Source organism: Solanum verrucosum, unplaced genomic scaffold (assembly GCF_900185275.1).
Source record: "Solanum verrucosum unplaced genomic scaffold, falcon-dt-bn FXZP01000163.1, whole genome shotgun sequence".
Taxonomy (NCBI): Eukaryota; Viridiplantae; Streptophyta; class Magnoliopsida; order Solanales; family Solanaceae; genus Solanum; species Solanum verrucosum.
In genome coordinates this window covers 3,388,887-3,410,555 of record NW_026020379.1, presented here as the reverse complement: position 1 = coordinate 3,410,555, position 21,669 = coordinate 3,388,887, and the positions used below count along the sequence as shown (strand labels likewise).

Genomic DNA, 21,669 nt, shown 5'->3' with positions numbered 1-21,669 from the left:
TCTTCTGAATGTCTACTTTATATTAGGCGGTGAATTCGGGTCGATCGATAACGCATTTCAATACATGTTGTTTGTATTGATACTACTCTTGATATGTTACTTAGCATAGTTTGGTTACAGGGTTAGTGATGTTTCATAGGTGAAGACGATAGTAATCTTCGACAACTTTTTCTCCTCTTTTCCTTATGGTGGGAGTTGTGTCTATTTTTTTTTTAAGTTTATACCCTCTTAGTAGCTCTTATACTTGTTTTAGACTAGTTCCTTGGAAGGATTTTCGTGTATTTTTCAAAAAAAAAAATCTATTGAAATTGAGATAGAGACCAACTTTTTTCATTTTATTAAGGCAATATATCATGTTTCGTTTTACTTCCGCATTTTCCGTTTAAATTGGGTGATACGGGTTCTCCTATCTAGGTTATAGAGTAGGTGCCTGCATGACACAATGAATCAGATCGTGACAATTTGATATTAAAGCCCAAGTTACCAGTCTCCCAATACAAGAGAAAATGTCGAATAGAGTCTTATGAAGTGGTGTGTTGGTATCCACATTTAATCTTCAGGGAACAATGAAGCATTCTAGAAAGTCTTCTCACTTCTTCACTTCTTTCGTGCAGTTGGTTACTTGTGGTATGAGTCGGGTCCAACTAGTATCTCATGATTCCAATCGATATCTTAGCAAAGTAAACTAAATGTCATTGTCACGACAGAAGGGACACAAACAAGGAAATATTGAAATCGAGAAAGTTCCAATTGATATCTAGCCTTAAGGATCACATGAATGCATAAATGGTCAGTTAGTGGTCATCCATGATGCAAATAAATATAATGAGCCTGATTTAATATGATGATAAAGTTTGATGATTGTTATTATGTATAATGCATTACTTAAACAGTTTCCCATGTATAAATTGTAATTGCTTGAATTCCTGGAAGTGTCGTCAGAAAGAGAGGAATTATTTGGTTATATGAGGGTTGATGATAAATTGTTGTCATTAATTGGAAATGTTGTGTTAAAATTGACAGACTTACCGTTGGTAAAGATGGTAAGGGGAAAGAATGAATCGTGACTGTATAGAAACTCTGATTTCGGAACAGTCGGTATTGTTTGGGAACCTTGGAGAAAGGGTTACTCTTGTATGATAGCAAAAATGTGATGTATGAACTGGTTTTTGGTGCTATTCACGATTAATTTTGTGATAATGTGGCATTAAGCACCTAATTGTGTGTTGTTGGGTATGATCTAGGGATCTATATTGAAGCTATGGTTCAAATATCTGTGATATTTGTGTCATGTTAGAATCCCACAACAAACCAAGAAATGGACAATATCACCTCCAAGACCTGTCTTTGGTCTAGTGATGTATTACTCGATGCAAATGTCTGCAACACAAAAAAAGAGAAAGGTTTAAATAATTCCCTCAACACAATGTCAAATCTTTGTACTTGCAACTCCTTTGGTTCCATCATGAGTAGGATTTTCCAGGAGCCTTAGTATAGTATTACTAAGTTGACAAGAACCTCCCTTATTTTTCTTTTTGTGTTCGTTCACCGTCTTCTTAACTGGAACACGGGGAGGAAATAGAAGACGAAAAAATAGCTGTCGCAAGTAATTCTTTCAAGTTTCCAAGGCAGTCATCTTACATATGGGACAGGTATTCTTCAGGACCAACCACTGCTTAATGCAATTAGTATGGAATTCATGCCCACAATTCAACATGCCCATGATATCTCCAGCTGTGTATTCCTCCTGATTTTAGTACAAGAAATGGGACAAACTTTAGCTAACAAATCTGCCAAAAAGTTTGTTCTGGGATAACTATTACTCCCTCCGTCCCATTTTATGTGAGGTACTTTGACTCGGCACGGAGTTTAAGAAAGAAAGGAAGACTTTTAAAACTTGTGGTCCAAAATTAATGATAGAAATTTGTGTGGCTGTAAATCATTTCATTAAGGGTAAAATAGACATTTTATAGTCAAATTGTTACTTAATATAGAAATGTGTCATTCTTTTTGGGACTGACTAAAAAGGAAAGTAAGTCACATAAATTGGGACAGAGGGAGTATCTAATAATATATGTAAAAACATCAGATAAGATACTTACCTGACATATACAACAAGGTTCCAAGTTGGATGAGGACCGTCCACGTACAGACCCATGCTTCCGCTGTTTCATATTGACCGAAATTGTTTCTTCACTCAAGCCTGTGTTTACATTTCCTATACGTTCTTCCAAAGCCAATAGTTCCTAACAGACGAAGCAATCAGTGAGACCTGCATCTAGAAATTTAGTGACAACAAAACTAAACTACATTACCTCATAGGACATATTATCAACGTCGAGCCTCATGGCCCTATGCCTATCATGGAACTCAGCAACTCCATTGATAAATGGATCAACCAACATATAATCCTGAGAAAGTGTCCACAAAAGTCAACAGAAATTCTTCATCAGTAAGAAGTCAGCAAATAAAGTAGCCAAGCAAAATTGAGCTATTCTAATTGGCTAGCAGTAACAAGTTCATAATTTAGCAGTTGGATCAGGTAATGAGCATTTTTGATCAAGGATGAAGGGTTGGAAAAAGACCCTGTCCAATGAGGAAGACTGCACCAAGAGAGCTCTCTTCTAGAAGGGAATCAAGAATTAGAACCTTCATAATGAAAAATCAGATGCAATTTGATCTTGTCATCGAGACTAGTTAAATAACTGGCTCCGAAAACTTAAAACCTCTTATCCATCCAAATTGCAATCAGAAAATTCAAACTCGCTCTTTCTTCTTTTGATCATTAGAAAACTCAAACTGACTTGATCAGAAATAATAGCAAGTCTTTTTTCCTCATCCAGGCAATAATGTTACCATGAAGGCTGTTAAGTCCCACATCCCTGGGTGGGAGGCAAATCTATATCCTTACATGGTCTTGGGCAATCATCACCTCTTGAGCTAGCTTTTGGGGTTGAGTAAAGCCCAAGATCCATTTCTTTATGCAGGCCATGTAATCCTTACCTTTCTCACCAAAGCTAACATAGCACAGCTACAAGTATTAGTATTGTTTTCAAACTTTCAGGGCTTTGAAAAGGATTAAAAGTATATGTATGTACACAATTTCAGATAACAAGCTGCAACTCATTTTTGCTAAATATATATTCATCGGATTATTATAAGGATTGAGATTAAACCTCTGATCTCAAGTTTTCGACTCTCCGCATGGCATTCAGGACTTGACGAATCTGTTGAACATAAGTGGAGAAAAGATTAATCAGCACTGACAAAGTCCCCAATTCGGTAAGGGAAGTGGAAATTATTGGCAGGTTTAGAGCAACTCAAAATCAAGACATGTAGAAATAACAAGGATAGCTGCATAAGTGGTGAACCATTACAAATCAAATTCATAGATTGGACAAACCAAATAGCATGGTAAACACGGTCATTGGTAAAATCATAACATATTGGTTGCTGTTTAGCCTAAAGTGATCACTGATGAGTGCTAACAAGCCACTTTAAATTCATTGACCAAACGAATCCAACTGGAAATAAAGCTATTTAAACAAAGCAATAAATAAAAAGAAGTCTTCGGGAGGATAAAATACCAATGGGATCAAATATCTTTTACATCAATCATGCCAGATACAAGACAACCAAGTTAAGATACCTACATATACCAAACACAACAGCTTTAGATATTATTATGGCAAGCAAACCTCATACCAGTCTGTGTCGACCCTCAACATCAGCAGCTAAAGCACGCCAACCATCCACATCATCACCTGGATCAACCATCAAACTCGATCTACGATGTGGTTGACGGTTACCCCGGCTACTATATCGGGAAGACATCACTGGCTCCTCTGAGGAAGAAGCAGCTGAAGGCAGCAGAGAAGAATGACCTCTCTGACTTCCAGACTCGGGCTCACCTGATGGGAAGAGAACCCAAGGAGCAAATTCTGGTAATCCATCATAGCTAGTAGTTGCTGAATTCTGATTAGCCCATGCAGTAGGAGAATTACGTGCTCTTGAACCAGGACCCACTGCAGAGCTAGGAATATTTCTAGAAGAGGTTGCATTCGCAGTAGCTAAGCTCCAATTTGTGGGGTCAAGTACCATATTTCTTGTCTCAGGAACAGGAACAAATGGATGGGACTCCCCATTATTTCTGACAGTACTGAAGTTAGCTTCATCTCCCAATGAAGCGCCTCTATCTCCAGAAATCATTGATGAACTACCGCCTCGTGAACTAGGAGATGCATCCCAGGGAAACGAGTGAAAACCTCTAGAAAAACCAGGAACTTGCATCATGTGAGACTGGCTTCCAAGGTTACCTGAATTCATTGGCAGTGCAAATGGTTGTCTCGAGTCCAAAGAGCTTGTTACTGAGGCAGATCCAGGTGGCACATGGGCAGGGCTGACACTAGAATGCCCTACAGTAGTGCCAATCGGAAGTAAACCAGATGTAATGAGATCCTGATTCACAAGATTTGCTATAGCACCAAAATTTCTTGCAGAGCTTTCTGCAATTCCACCAGCACTTAATGGAGGAAATACATCAGAAGCAGACATACTTATACCAACCCCATTTCTTGGATAAGTATTCTCCAGATAACCAACATTCTGCATATTTGCAGAACGGGGTAGTATGTTTAAGCTGCTCGAAGCATTATTACTACTTGGATAGTTATGCTGTACAGTGTTCTCAGGTCTTGCATTGGAGCTTGAACTTCCACCTGCAAAAGAATGTCCAGAATTGCCTTCAATAGCCTTCCGCTTGCAAGATGAACCCCAATTATCCATAGAAGAACTTGATACATTACTTTTCCCTGTCAAATAACCAGAACTACCTGTAAAGGTACCACTGTCATCAGATGCACCAAAAGCCGGAGGATGCACCGCTTCCGACCTATCAGATTTGTGAAGTGGAGGTACACTTGTTCGCATGACCAGGCGACCATCATCATTATTGTATCCACCACTCAAATTAGCATTTACTGGACTATGATCCAAGGTAAGGCTTGATGATACACTAGGAGGCCTGCCAATTACATGATTGCCACCATAACCGCTTGCAGAAAAGACATTAGAAGGTTCAAATCGGTGTTCTGACCTTGGATTAATCATAACATAATCATTTGATGAAGAAGTCCAACCTTGTCCTATTTTCAAGTCACTGCCACGTGTGCGGTCATGCAAATTAGCAGTGGAGCTGGATTCACCTTGATCCCAGCCACTAAATCTTTGAGCATTATAATTAACACCATTAACATAACTAGGATTTCTTCCAGAAGGAGAAAGCAAGGGATTTGACAATCGATTCTCTACTGGATTCCGAAAGCTATCCCAGGGAGCTGTCGCATCCATGGAAGCATTATTTGAAACGGATCCCTGATTAAGATCAATGTTTTCTGGAAAGGAGTCCAAAACACTTCTGTCCCCTTGCATGTGGGTCATTTTGAGAAACACAAGGGCCTTTAAGAGCACCAGTGAAGGAATCCTCTGAAAGATCCACATTAACAGAAGTTGAGAGCGGAAAAAGGTTACAACATAATCTAAGTTTTAGCTGTTCAAAAAAATTTATCGAAAACTGAAATTGGTTTATGTACAACTAGCAACTTAGAGATCATCTATTCCGATTTCCAAGTATGTAAAGAATATGTTTAAATTATGCCAACATAGTGTATAGCAGTCACAATCTGAGTAAAAAGCGACAATACAACTACAAAACATTAGATGATCATGAATTGAAGAACTTCAGCAAGCACCAAATCATTAACACATATACAAAGACAACTGTGAGAAAGCATCTACAATCACATTAATGCTCATCAAACAACGATCATTCAATTTGTTCTCTAGATTTGACGAGCCAGTGAAGAACAAAACGAGCTTATGTTACATGGAAACAAGTGCCGCTATCTAATAATCATGTACCGATCGAAAAGTAGGATTTGTCATCACCTAAGTTTAGGATTTGATGATATGAATAGAAGAACATAAACAGATAGAGGGATACAGAAGACCTATTTATTAGTTGCTAAATGATCAATATAATTACAGTTGCTCAAAGGACATGTTTAGCCCATTGAAGCAATGAGCCCAACTCTTTTCTGCTTGTCTGAAAGAAATTAAAGTTTTATAGTGCTACATTTAATATCATAATTCAACTTTTAAAGCAGTAAAACTTCCATCTAGTTGGACAAGTGGTTGAACACCTCCACCATCAACCGGTAGGTTGAGAGTTCGAGTCGATGGAGGGTAAGTAGAAACACTATTGATCCTCCTGATGGGGTTTGTGTGTGTGTGTAGGGGGGGGATTAAAGAAAACACTTCCATCTAGTTGCATACTTCTCGGAGTTGATACATAACTGTATCATTAAGTCTTGCCTAAGACACATTATCCTTTGGCCATGTTCGGAGTTTGTCTTGTTCTCAAAAGAACTTTTTCTATTAAAAGCATTTTCCTTAAAAGAAGATAAAGCAAAAGCAAAATCCAAACCAAACTTACTCCCACAATAGCCTACAAATTTTCAATATTATCACCTTGACCCTCATTTCTCACCGTCATATTTCTCTTTTAATGTTTCAGCTATATTTCTACATTACTACTATGTTCAACAAGCTCCATTAAAATTCCTCTAACATTAAGCTAATTTTCCAAAATATAATCTTACCATTTAACTTTTTTTTACTTTATATTTTTATGTTACAAACTTAGTGGGCATTTATCCAAAAGACAGAAAGTTTCAAGTATCTTGGGCTATTATCCAAGGTAGTGGGAAGATTGACGATGATATCACCGATTGTATTGGTGCAGCGTGGATGAAATGGAGGCTCGCATTAGGAGTCTTGTGTGATAAAAAGGTGCCACCAAAACTTAAAGGCAAGTTCTACAAAGTGGTGGTTAAACATACTATGTTGTATGGGGCAAAGTATTAGTCAGTCCAGAACTCACGTTCGAAGATGAAAGTTGTGGAAATAAGGATGCTAAGATGAATGTGTGGACTTACTAAGAGAGATAGGATTAGAAACGTAGATATCCGGGACAAGATGGGAGTCTCGGTGAAGGATAAGATGCGGGAAGTGGGCTGAGGTGGTTCGAGCATATGAAGAGAAGATGCACAGATGCCCTAAGTGCGGAGATGTGAGAGGTTGGCTATGGATGATTTTTGGAGAGATAAAGGTAGGCCAAAGAAGTATAAGGGAGAGGCGATTACACAGGACATGACACATCTTCAACTTACCGAGAACATGACCTTAGACCGGAGGCTATGGAGCACATGAATTAGGATAGATGGGTAGTAGGTAAGTTGAAATTGTCTCACGTACCTTTCTATACTACTAATCGTAGTACTACTCTTGTAGTTTATTGGTCTTCGATCTCTATTACTATTTGTTGTTTCTTATACTTAGATTATAGTATTATTTTGTTGTAGTTGTTCCTTTTTTCCCAAGAATGTCGTGTAATGTTGTCTTTAGTATTTCTTTAGCAAGTAGTTCAATGTTATCTTCACATGCCATTATCTTTTTCCCTAACTACTTTGATGTGCTTCATCTTGAGAAGAGGATTTATCAAAAATAGTCTCTCTACCTTCCAAGGCAGGGGTAAGGTCTGCGTACACACTACCCTTCCCAAACCCCACTTGTGGGATAACACTAGGTATGTTGTTGTAAGCTAGAGGGCATTTGGACATAAGCATTGCGAAATTTTAAAAGAACAATATTTTTTTCAAGTTGCAAGTGGTATTTGGAATTGTGTTTGGACATGGATACAAATTGGAGTTGTTTTCGGATTTTGTGAGTAATTTGGAGTGAAAATTGTGAAAACAACCTTTTGAATTTCGAAAAATTGGATCAATACTATGTCCAAACAGTTTTCCAGAAAAAGGTGAAAACAATCTCCGACCAAATGGACACTTAATGTTAGGCTAATGCAACAACAACATACCCAGTGTACACAAATGAGGTCTGGGAGGATAAGATGTATGCAGACCTTACCCCTATCTTTGCGGGGTAGAGAGGTTGTCTTCGATAGACCCTCAACTCAAAAGAGAAGTTAATATTAGGCTAACGCATACGCATGTCCTTTTAAAAAAGTTCAATCATGATATTTGCATAACATTGATGGAATTAATGATGTGAAGGTTTGATGAAGAACTTTGCAAAGGAAAAGATCGTCAAACATAGTTTTTTGTTTCTCGAGAAAACATCCAATCAAACCCATTGTTCTCTAAAATATTCATTCAAAGGGTCATCAAAACACATTGTTTTTCACAAAACTTTTTTCAAAAATATTTTTGAGAAAAGAAAAGGAACTCTTCACCGAAAAACTGTCCTAATGTCACCTTAATATTTTGACCTGTCAGATTATAGTAAGTGCTAATATTAATATAATCAGACATACTACGAAAATCGGAAGTTTTTTTTCCTAACTAATAATAAGTGATAACCAGCGGTTTGGAGAAACTCTTAGGGATAAAGTGCTTGCACTGAAACTGTTCAGTTATTATTAATTTTGGCTCCGTTTGCTGGCATAAGCAAGTTAGTACTTACCCAATCTGCACCTTAATTATACTTTACAATTCAGCCAAAATTTTGAGGTTGACAACAGAAGACTGAAAGACAGCCACAAAACACTCCCCCCCCCCCCCCCCCTTTAAGCAATCTCTTGAAACATTCCTATCCCAAAATCTTCAATCAAGACAGACAATGAGTAAGGGTGATGGATCCCTTTAAGTTAAACCACTAAATTAACACAAATGAAAAGTTACAATTACATTACCAATTTATGATCTAGAAGCCACTAAATAGAGTAAAAGAGTAAAACATAACTAAATTGCCTAAGTGAAATAGGAATCCCCAAAAGAAAGGTGACAAGGAAAGGTAAACTAAGCATTTTCAACTAACTTGTCATTTTTCCTCTAAACAACCCCCAACCGAAAGGAAAAAAAAGAACATGGATAAAGATGAATGTGATAACTATATACATAAAAAAATAACAATAAAAACAACAAACAACCTTTAAACCATCTCCCCAAACCCCAAAAGAAGAGGAAAAAAAAGTCTAGATTTTCCCTCTAAACCACCCCCAACTTCAAAAGAAAAAAGAACAATAAGGTTTAAGGTAATAACAAACAAAATGGGAAATCAACAACAACACAAAATAAAAAAAAGCAATAAGAACGTGCGCACCTATTCAAAGTAAAAAGTGACGAAGCACAAGGGCTTTACGCAAAAGGCAAGAACAAAGTGCTTGTGTCTTCCAAGTTAAGTGCATAATTCAAACAAAAAAATATTGTACCCATGTACTCCCCCCTGTTCCAATTTATGTGATGCACTTGCTTTTTAAGTTGGTTGCAAGAAAAATGATGCATTGCTATATGTAAAACAACTTAACTTTGAACTTTTCAATTTATCTTTAACGAGATATAGCCATAGAAATATCTATAACTTGTTTAAAACCACAAGTTTCAAAAGTTTTTCTTTCTTAAACTATGTGCCGAGTTTAAGTGCATCTCATACATTGGGAAGGAGGAAGTACGATTTTTTGTGCTTATAACTTCAAGCAACTAACTTCAGAATCCAACATATAATGATAGTAATAATCAAACAAGTAAATGTAAGCATCATGAACATATAAATTTCAATGTCCATGGGATGATAACTTCAATCACTAAATAGACTTCCAATTTTACCATATAAAAGCATACATTTACATCATAAAATATTTGACTGTTTTAGTAAAGTACTGAGATAGAATCATAGAAGAAGAAAGAAGCAAAAGAGAAGCTCAGAATAAGAAATGGCAGAGGGAGACACTTGCAACTAGAAGAAAGAGAAAAAGTTTGTGTTTGAAGAAGAAAGTAAAAAAGGAACATAGTATAAGCATTACAAACTCAAGCAGAAGTTAATGTTGCAAAAGAAAACATAACGGTACATGGAGACAAGCTTTATTGCTCAAACAGAAAAATGTCCATTTTTTCTTAATCTCTTTTTCATCTCGTATAAAGAAACTAATCGCTTCTCTCCATAGAATTTTGCATCTCATTGTCTGGAATGCATGCTTCTGTAATGCACATTGTTCACACATGACACATGAAGTGATAACCCCTTGTATCACACCACTCCATTCCCTTTGAATATTGTAAAACATAAATATGGAGTCTTGGACAAAATGATTGTTTAAAGGTAGGTACTTAGCGCTAATCAAGATGCTTAAGTATTCCTAATAGATCGCAGACACAAAGTAGTATCACTAGCATATAAATGAAGTGATTAAGGTCTTTGAATAATGAGTACACATTGGATATGTATAAACAAGCACACAGGGAATACCAATTTTCACTCGTTCTTCAGCCATGCCTTTCACTGAAGCTAAAGCAGTTGCTGCAGTCAGATCACTTCACGTGACAGATGAAACTATTGGGTGAAGAAATTTATCAAAGTGAGGGGACTGAATAACCAACAAATTAAGCGTGAATAACACAATACAAGTACCACAAACTCAACTCAACAAAAGATGAAAATGTTCTTTCTCTTGGTGGAGACAACATAATCTGATAGCATCCACGGCGGTGCACCTCCATTAAAGTTGAAGGGTTCAATGAAAAATCAAGAAGATGATTATCGAGGAAGAAGTGTCCCAAGAATTGTGGCAAGAAGTGACCTAAATGTTACATATATTTCTTGATCTAAGTACAAGTACACGAGAAGGAAGATTAGGGCAGCATGAGAACCCAATGGAGGGCCCCACATGAAGCCCAAGAGAAGCCCGTGTCATTTTTGGACATTATATTTGGGTGCAAATGTTGCACTTCTACCATTATTTTTGTTAGGTAGTTTTTGGAATAGTTTTACTTATTTTACTAGTTTAAAAGTTTCCTAGTTGTTATTATCATAAAAGTAGGATTTGAATCCCATGTTATTTGGGATTGGTTTCCCAGTATTTAGGGGTGAATTTTGTTATTTTCAAAAGACATGATCAATATCGTTTGAGAGGTTTCCCTTTTTTACACGTTTGTGTGTGGTGACTATGAATTTATCTTACAATCTTACAAGAACGATTCTTTAAGAGGTAAAATTAATTCCTAACTTGATATCTTTGGTTTTAACTAAAGTAAATTAAATAATGTAATTAGTCTTCCACTAATTGTTGCCTCTAATTTCTTCAAAATATGGGTCTGGATCACTTTTGATATATGTTCTTGAATTGACTCATATAGTATCATAACTAGTTTTAATCCACTAATTTTGATACTAAGATCACTTAGATATCTTAAGACTTTATCTTAAAATTTGGCGATTTTATTCTCAAATTTCACATATCTTCCAATTCTACATTTTAATCTTAGTATTTTCTTTGGAAACTCCTAGACCCCACCTAGTGGGATTTCACTGGGTATGTTGTTGTTTGTTGTATTTTCTTTGGAAACAACCTCTCTCCCTCCACGAGGTAGTGATAAGGTCTACTACATTCTACCCTCCCAACACCTCAATGTGGGATTTCACTGGGTATGATTTTTGTTTCTGCATTCTTTTCTTGTTTATTCAAATAACCCAATTCTTATCATAATCCTTGCTATTTCCCTATACTTAGTAGAACTTGAATGTTCAAATGACAAATACAAAGCAAAATTCTCATGCCCGAGAAAGCAATCATCAACATTATTCAGTATTTTGTCAAGAAAAAAACAGCTAACTTGACTGCTCATGCCTACTGTCAAGGATGAAAATGGATATTAATAACAAAGATAAAAAAGGATTAACATGAAAAATCACCAGGAGATTTGGTTTGGTAGCCCTTTACAAACTTGTTTTTAGTTTTATGTCCTCATAGTAATAGATCTGAAAAGGTCATTTTCTTCTATCCAATTCATAAGTGGCCAAAGAGATCATTTCCTCCAAAATACCTCAACTCTAAGTTAATTGGAGTCTAAAATATGAATCATTTAGATGCCTTACTGCTCTATTCAAGTCCATTTCATTCCAATACTAAGTGGAGTATTTTTTTTAACACAACATAAGGGTTCTGTACATTTCATACTTACCCCAACAAGAACATACAATCTCTAAGTAACTCGTGAGCTGTCTGGTAATGGAAGGAGAAAAAATCAAGAATTTTCCCCAAATGTGGTTGCCGTTAATATCATAACTTCGTGATTATCACCAAAACCCAACAACTATGACCAATAAAGTCAAATCCTCGATATCACCGAGCAAGTTTTGCAAGTAACTGAAAACTCAAAAAGTCTTGTCAAAATCGAGCAATCCAACACAAAAGGAACAAAATTGATTAAAACCCAATATTAATATCAATAATTGAACTCAGTAGAATCATAGATCCTAATTTTAAGAAGAAAAAAATCAAACAAATACCATTTTTATATAAGAGCAAAAACTAAACAGTGAATTCAATGGAGAAAAGAAAAAGAACCAGAAGTTGAAATTTAGACTATATATATGTATGAGCAGGAAAATTAATGGGTCGATGCGAGAACCTGAGAATCAGATGGAGAAGATGATCGACCAATTTCTGGTCGAAAACTTAGATTATTGGATTTGTTATGGTGGGTGTAAAGCTACATATCCATTGATGACTGTTTTGTCATGGTGCTAGCAAATCGACAAGAATATGCCGCTCGAGAGCATATGGATAGATGAGAACAAAGAGAAAGAGAGAGTTTTTGGGTGTCTGTGTAGGTGTGGCTCTCAGAGAAAGAGGGAGTAGAGGAACACAGAGCCAAAGAGAAGGATTAAGCATTGATAATTGCGTATTTATTTTATTGTATGTATATTATATTATATTATATTATATTATATTATAATAATTGATAAATGTGTTAGAATGGAGTAAACAATAATTTTTTTATTTACTTTTTAGGAAATTTCATAAATAGTTACTATAATAAATTTAATTAGGCTTCTTAGTTCTAGTTTGCATATTTACCGGCGGTAGTAATAGTTTAAGTTGTGCCCCCAAGGCCTAGCTCAAGTGGCAAAAGGTGGAGGATTTGTGGCTTAGGTGGCAGGTTCAAGCCCCACACCACGCAAAGCGAAGCCCGGTATTTAAGTGGAGAAGAGTAGAGGGGCGGGTCCATTATCCACCGAGTTTAGAAGGCTGTGATTGGTCCAAAAGGACGGGTCACAGACGGATTTCTCGGTTATCAAAAAAAAAAAAGTTATAGTTTAAGTTGTTATGGGGATTTTGTTTGTGTAATTTGCGGGTACGTTTGTATAATTGAGTTATTCTCGTTCATATTTATATAAATTGATTAGTATCAATTGATTTGTATTTATTTTTGTATAAACTCGAAGTAACAAATTTATACAAACACAAACATCTGAACTTTAAACAGTTGTACAAATAATATTATACAAATTACATTATACAAAAGTTATACAAATTACATTATACAAACGTACACACTTATACAAACTGAAAAAAGTGGGCGACGTAATTATCTCTAAATGTTGGTTGTGAATAGTAATTAACGAAAACTATGGCTATGATGACTAATTAATTAGTATATGTTTGCTTAACCGCGTATTTTTTCCTCTATTTTTTAGGTTAGGGGTATAATTTAGAGAAATTTTCAGAAACAACAAACATCATGTTTTAATACACTCTTAGCTACCATTTCACTAATTACAATACGCAGCTACACTTTGGTTTGCTACGAATTGTATTTTTTCGTTGGTGCTAAGAAAAAAATCAAACTACCTAACTGAAGTAAATCTCGGATTAATTTTTTTTTCAATATGGTAAATCAACTACAATTACTCCTGGACTCTTTCCATTTCATAACAGGACGTCGTTCTCTCTAGAGAGTTCAAATTAACGCATCGATCCAAGCAGCAAATTGAAACACAAATTTGGTAATTCACATTTATTCTTCAACCCACCATCAATAAGGTGTTTTCTTTGTCACAACATCTTCAACTCACCATTGATAAGGTGTTATCTTTGTCATATTCGTGTATAAATTATGATACTATATTGTTACATTGTTAGGTATAATTTGTTGTTAATATTCAACGGTATGCATCTAAATTTTTAGTCATTCCAACGTGCATACAAGTTTTGATTGACATACAAATTTGATTGGGGTAGAAATTTAGGAATTTGCAATTTTATATTGAATGGGTAGATTTGTAATGGATATACAAAGTATGTTATTGCTTATTTTAGTGTGTTTGATAGAGATTTCGATCTAAAATTGAGTTTAACTTGTTGAAAGGTACTATAGCAATGACAAGCATTAGTTTTCCGATCATGCATTTGAAAAGTTGAAATGAATACATTTGCTATGTTGGATATACGATAGAGGCAATTATATTAAAAAAGTATGCAACATATAGAAATTAGTTGAGGAAATTGCTAAACAAACTGATATAGATTTGAGATGCAACTATATAATGATGCCTCTCTAAAAATATACAACGATATGGGAGTAAGAACGTATGTCTAATTGAAGAAAGATCTAAAAAAAATGAGAAAGTATCCATTATGTGTAACTGTATTGGTCAAGGGTAAGGAATATAGTGACAGAAACCTTCAAATAAAAGGGGTGGGGACTATGTGGTATAAATACAAATGATACATTTGATGAACAAACATTAGTGCTTGTAGAAGTATGTGTGTCAGTTGTGTGTGATTTGATCAATTGCGAGATTATTTTAAACACTAATCAAAAAGAGGTAATGGTAGATCAAGCTTACTGAGACTAGGCAATGCTAAAGGTTGTGATGTCATAATATTCAATTGACCATCAATTTCAATTTTGAACAGAGAGGTCAAATACAATCAGTATATTGTTTTTTATCTTCAAAATGAATACAAATTGTTACTTCCATATTTTAGAATGGATATAAGTAAATACAAGTTGTTTCTTCCATTTTCAAATGTGTACGATTATTTATTTAATGAATATTTATTTGTATCAATTATATTCGTATTTCATTTTCGAATGTGTATGTGTATTTTTTTAATGAGTATTCATTTGTATTTATATCAGTTATACCCGTATTCTGTTTTCAAATGTACATGTGTAGTTGTTTGATGAGTATTTATTTGTATTTGTATCAGTTATACATGTATTTCATGTTTGAATGTGTATGAGTATTTATTTGACGAACATTCATTTGTATTTGTATCAATTATACTCATATTCAATTTTTTAATGTGTGTATGTATTTGTGTGATGAGTATTCATTTATATTTGTATCAGTTATACTCTTATTTCATTTTCAAATGTGTATGCATATTTGTTTGATAAGTATTCATTTGTATATGTATCAGTTATACTCTTATTTGTGTATACGAAGATTGTAAGTGGATAATGAAATCGTCAAATACCAACAAATCTGAAATGTTTAGAATTAGAGATTTTAACATGGATCATACCCTTGAAGGACATAGTGTATTCTCAATGACAAGCAACAATAGTTAAACCTAAGTTATCCAATCATAACAGCAAATACACACTGAAGGATATAATAGATGATGTTAAATTGAACATTCGAGTTGATATAACCTACATGTTGGCATGGAGGGCTAAGAAAAAGGTTGTAGATTCAATGAGGGGAACACCTTCTAATTCATACAATAAATTAACAAGATACTTGTACATATTAGATACCACGTACCTCGGCTCACATATAAGAATGAAGAAGACCGATGAGAATCAAGTTTTATGTCTTTTTGTTTCTTTATGTTCATTCATAAAAAAATTTGAAAGTTCTAAATCAATTGTTGTAGTGGATGTCAGCCACCTTAGAGGCACTTATAATAGGACATTCATTCGTGTCTGTCAATACTTTGGATAAAGTATGTATTTGATGTTAATTGAATACACTATCATACAGTTTTAAAGATTATATATTTTTTTATATGTATGTTTATATGCGGGAAATATATTAACACAAACATATGGTGTTCTTGATTCAAAAAAATGATGCTTCTTGAACTTGGTTCTTCGAGCAATTTAGAGAGGTGTATGGGGAAAGAGAACACATGTGTGTCGTATCTGATATGAACAAGAGTATTATAAAGATAGTTTCGAGGGTATACGATATTGTGCCACACTATGCCTGCGTAAGACATCAAAAAAGAGTATAGAAAATCACTTGACAAGTTAACTAAAGTGTAATGATTTGGAAGGTCATTTTTTGAATTTTTTATAAAATTATCATTTTACCCCTCTCGATATGGACCCCGAGTCAGTTCTAATCGGATTCTAAAAATGGTTTTGAATTTTGAGTTAAAATTTATAAATTATAGAAATTTTAGAAGTTTGAAAGGCTAAAGTTGTTAAAAATGAGTTTTGGTGTCTTTTGAAGTTTTGAGTTTCGAAATGGAATTCCGTCAATTCCATCAGTCCCAAAATGTGGAAATTGGTCTAAGAAATTTGTCAATTTTACATTCGGAGTCTGTTTGAGGATTTGAGGTCCTAAGTTAGAAATTATTGAAATGTTAGCCTTTGGATTGACTTTGGTCAACATTCAGGGTTCAGATGCTCAGATTGGATTTCTGACAGCTCTGTTGGATTCAGGGGACAATTTTAGGTCTAGGAGAGATCTTGGTTGAATTTTTGAAGGTCCAAAACTTGATTTGGACTTTTAAGTGTTATGTTCATTTTTGGTGGCTTTCACGAGTTTCGAGTTAAGGAAACCTTGGATCGTGTTGCGATGGTTCCATTGAGTCCAAAACGTCGAGTTTAGTCGAGTAGCATATTTTTTTTGTGTGAACGGGATTCTTTCAGAATCCCGAGGGTCCATTCAGGGATTTGAGAGTTTGCTAGTTTTGCTTATCTCAACTGTCTAGTCTTTCTATCCAAGATAGCAATTGGCTCTTCCTCAAAGGACAATTTTTTATTCAAGCAATTGAATCCCATTGAATCACATGAGAATCATCATGAAGGTATATCTTAAGCATCGAGACATGAAACACAGAGTGGACCGTTGAAAGGCTCGGAGGCAAAACCAACCTATTAGCTACCTTTCCACACTTCTCCAAAATATCAAAAGGTCCAATGAACCGCGGACTGAATTTTCCTTTCTTTCTAAACCTCATCACACTCTTGGTGGGTGACACCTTAAACAAAACTCGCTCACCAATAGCTAAGGCCACATCCCAAACACGTCTATCTGCATACCTCTTCTGCCTTCTCTATGTTGTCACAAGGCATTGTTGAATCAACTTCACTCAGCTATGGAGTATTTCAACAAATTTGTGCCCCATGGTCGTACTTGAAACGAATCGAATCTTCCAATAGGAGATCTACACCTTATCTCATACAAAGCCTCAAACGGTGCCATATAAATGTTGGAACAGTAACTATTGTTATAAGCAAACTCTGCAAAAGATATGGATTGGTCCCAATGACCACCAAAGTCCATGACATAAGCCCAAACCATATTTTCAAGCACCTGAATAGTTCACTCAGACTGACCCTCGGTCTGAGGATGGAAAGTGATACTCAACTCAAGCTTGGTACCCATCTACTACTGCATAGAACTCAGAAATGACAGTTGAACTGTACACCTCTATCAAACACAATAGAAATGGGCACTCCATGCAACCACACAATCTCGTGAATGTAGATCCTAGCCAATTGTTCCGCATTATTGCTAGTCTTCACCGAAATGAAATAAACTGACTTGATCAACCGGTCCACAATCACCCAAACAGAGTCATACTTACCAAAGTCAAGGGTAATCCAGTCATAAAATCCACAGTAATGCACTCCCATTTCCACTCAGGGATGGGCATCATTTGCATCTTACCACCTAGTCTTTCATGCTCATACTTCACTTGTTGACAGTTCAAACACTTAGCCACAAAGTCCATAATATCTCTCTGCATACCATACCACCAATAATGTTTCTATAAATAATGATACATTTTGGCTTCCCCTCGGTGAATAGAGTATTTAGAACAATGAGCCTCCTACAATATCATAAGCACCCAACCACCAACTCTAGGAACACAAATACGACCACAAATCCTCAAAACTCCCTCAGGTTCAAGAGAAGCCGACTTAGCTTCACGTTTTAACACTTTGTCCCGTATCACTCTCAACATGGCATCCTCAAATTAATGGGCACGAATATGATCCATCAAAGTAGACCTAGCCTCAACAAAGGCTAAAACATGGCGAGGTGCAAAAATATCAAGTCGGACCAAATGTCTAGCTAATGACCGAACTTCTAATGTCAAAGGTCTCTTCTCTACCTTAAGAAAGGCTAAGCTACCCATACTAGGTGTCTTCCAAATCAAAGCATCCGCTACCACGTTTGCCTTGCCTAAATGATAAAGAATGGTGATGTCGTAGTCCTTCAACAATTCTGACAATCTACTTTGCCTTATGTTCAAATTCGGATGAGAAAAAAGGTACCTAAGGATATGATGGTCGGTAAAGACTTCATAATGCATACCATAGAGATAATGCCTCCATAACTTCAAGACAAAGACTACTTCGGCTAACTCTAAATCATGAGTAGGGTAGTTCTTCTCATGCACCTTCAACTGTCGAGAAGCATATGCTATAACTCTCTCCTTTTGCATCAATAAACCATATAGACCAAAAACCGAAGCATCACAAAATACCACTAATGCCTTACCTTCTCGGGTAATGCTAACATAAGTGTTGATGTCAATAACTCCCTGAGCTTTTGAAAGCTCGCTTCGCACTCATCTGTCAATAGAAATACCATAATTTTATGAGTCAACTTAGTCAATGGAGCCGTTATAGTAGAGAAACTCTGAACAAACCGACGGTAATAACCCGCTAACAAGATGAAACTCCAAATCTCGATAGGGGAAGTAGGTCTCTCCTAATCAATAACTACCACAATCTTGGTCGGATCAGCCATAATACCTTCCTTGGTTACCACATGGCCCAAGAAAGCCACAAAATTGAGCCAAAACTCGCACTTGGAGAATTTTGCATATAACTTCTCTTCTCTCAATCTCTGAAGTAGCGTCCTCAAATGACGACTATGATCGACCTTATTCTTGGAATAAACCAAGATACCATCAATGAACACAATCACAAAAGAATCCAAATAAGGCTAAAATACATGGTTCATCAACTCTATAAAAGCGACCAGGGCATTAGTCAGTCCAAAGGAAATGACTATAAACTCATAATGCCCATAACGAGTCTTGAAAGCAGTCTTCAGGATATTAGAGTCTCAAACTCTCAATTGGTGGTAGCCCGACCTCAAGTCAATATTGGAGAACATTGACGCACCCTGAAGTTGATCAAACAAATCATTGATGCGGGGAAGGGAATACTTATTCTTGACATTAGCCTTGTTCAACTGTCATAATTGATACACATCATCATACTGCCAACCTTTTTCTTCAAAAATAAGACAGTGTTCCCCACGGTGAAACATTAGGCCAAATAAATCCTTTCTGCAATAAGTCCTCCAATAAAGCCTTCAATTCCTTCAACTCCATCGAGGCCATCCAATAAGGAGAAATGGAAATGGGCTTACTTCTCGAATCCAATTAAACTACAAAATCGATGTCACGATCTAAAGGGACACTAGGTGAGTTGGTATAAACAACATCCATAAACCCAGTCACCACTCTCATGGTCTCTAAAGGGGATGAATCTTTGGCAAGATTACGAATATGGGAAAAATAAGATAAACAATCATTCTTCATCATATGATGGACATGAAGAAAAGATATCACTCCCTTCGAATACAAACTTGGAGCACCCTTCCATACCAATTGAGGTAAACCGAGGTAAGCTAAGGTCACACTTTTAGCATAATAATCAAGGATCACATGATATGTAGATAACCAATCCATACCCAATATCACATCAAAATCAAATATATTAAGTAAAATCATGTCTGCCCGAGTCTCACTATCAGAAAATGTCAGTACACACACCTAGTACCCGATCCACCATTAAGGAATCATCTACCAGGTAGAAACACTAATAGGCACAACAAGGTACTCATATACATGATCAGTACCCACAACAAAATAAAAAGACACATAAGAATAGGTCGACCCGCGATCAAATAATATTGTAGCAGAGTGATGATAAATTATGATGGTACAATCTGGAACTCACAGAATACCAAGGCAAGTCCACTCTCAATTCAGGATAAGCTTGGGATCTTTCTTTCACTACATCAGAGGCCTTTGCCTCGGATCTACTTCGTATAACATAGAACTGTCTAGGATCACCACTAGCCTGAGAACCACTACGAGCACGTACCACCTCTAACACCATGTGGAGTACTCGCTCCACTAGAGCTGACATATAACAAGTAGCATGTGATATTAACTTGATAGTAGAAGGAGCACGCCTGGGAAATCCTTTGTCGTACGTCCAAACTCCTCGTAAACAAAATAACCACGAGGACCTAAATCCTGCTGAGAGTAACTAGAAGAGTATTTGCACCCTCCCTAACCTGAAGATCCTCTATGCGTACCTTGACAGGTCTCACTAGGCCTAGGTCCACTAACATCATTTGTACTCTGAATAGCGGCATGTACTAGTCTACCCTAATAACCATGTGTGCCTTGGCCCAAAAAATCTCTACCTATGGATGAATGACTGTTGAACTAACCTTGGAAATGAGACCTCTTGGTGCCACTACCCTGTCTAGCATGTTGAATACTCTCAATCATCCTGGCATAATTAATAATACTCTAGAATGTACCACTTGATAACACAAAAGAAGTTGTGGCCTCCTGAATATAATTTGTTAACCCCTTTACCAACTGACAGATCCGCTCAAACTCTGTAGGGATACTCGAAATGGCATAATGGGACAACTCATAAAAATGAGTTGCGTACTTATAAAAAGATAAGGATCCCTGATCCAATCTATCAAACTCGTCCATGCACTGATCATAGAGGCTATATGACACAAACTACTTAAGGAACACCTTAGTAAACTGCTCCCAGCCCAAAATAGGAGAACCAACGGGCCTACGAGCAAGAACTGATCTCCACCACTCCTTAGCCACTCCAGTAAACTTATAAGAGGTGTAGGACACCTCTTATGCCTCTAAGATACCCAAGCTGAACAACATATCCTGAAACCCAATCAAGAAGTCATAAGCCTTCACTCCAGTTGTACTGTCAAACCTAGGAGGCACCAATTAACAAATCTCTAAAATATTTTCTGCTCGGTAACCTACATGGTTGCACTAGCAGAAATAGGTGGAGTTACAAATCTTGAAGGTTCCATAAAAGGTACTGGAGAGGAACCAGAAGTCTGAAACCTTACACAAGGCCCTTGAACTGGCGGTGTAGCACCAACTATAATAAGAGAACATGTAGTACCTGAATGAATATCAAAAAGAGGGGTACTACTGAGTCTAGCCAATAACTCGACGATGTTGGTCCTCTCTCCTTAATATATTGCTTAATAATATCATTATGCTCATATACAAGCTCAAGCTATGCCTCAATAGCTCACTCTCGAGTAAATGTTACCCATCTTGCTCGGCCATGACCCCTGACTCCATAATGTCCTCTACCTCACCCACAGACTGGGGTTAGGGAAACAGGTATGACCTCGCTCTCAGAGGTACTGGCTCTAGTTCTTGCCATTTTCACAAAGAGAATATATTACAGGTATGCAACACAAGGTATGAATAATTCCCATGAAAGGAATCAAAGGAAAGTAATTTCTCCTACTAGGTAG

General features: G+C 36.3%; 1 protein-coding gene across 1 annotated transcript; it reads right to left on the bottom strand.

Moving 5' to 3' along the window:
- Positions 1 to 1,399: 1,399 nt before the first annotated feature.
- LOC125838963 (E3 ubiquitin-protein ligase MBR2-like) lies at positions 1,400 to 12,743 on the bottom strand. Its single transcript, XM_049517965.1, has 6 exons — positions 12,483 to 12,743; positions 3,706 to 5,484; positions 3,177 to 3,227; positions 2,316 to 2,411; positions 2,103 to 2,246; positions 1,400 to 1,747 (listed from the first exon to the last, which is right to left on the bottom strand). Exons 2-6 carry the CDS (start codon positions 5,437 to 5,439, stop codon positions 1,616 to 1,618), a joined length of 2,157 nt encoding a protein of 718 aa, XP_049373922.1. The 5' UTR covers positions 5,440 to 5,484; positions 12,483 to 12,743; the 3' UTR covers positions 1,400 to 1,615.
- Positions 12,744 to 21,669: the final 8,926 nt, after the last annotated feature.

What these genes read in the sequence shown, in the direction of transcription:
- LOC125838963 (XM_049517965.1), bottom strand. Translation starts at nt 5,439, where the DNA reads ATGACCCACATGCAAGGGGACAGAAGTGTTTTGGACTCCTTTCCAGAA. An exon ending in TTGATAATATGTCCTATGAG is followed by an intron (nt 2,247 to 2,315) that starts GTAATGTAGTTT and finishes TTCGTCTGTTAG; the next exon opens with GAACTATTGGCTTTGGAAGA. An exon ending in AACCTTGTTGTATATGTCAG is followed by an intron (nt 1,748 to 2,102) that starts GTAAGTATCTTA and finishes TACTAAAATCAG; the next exon opens with GAGGAATACACAGCTGGAGA.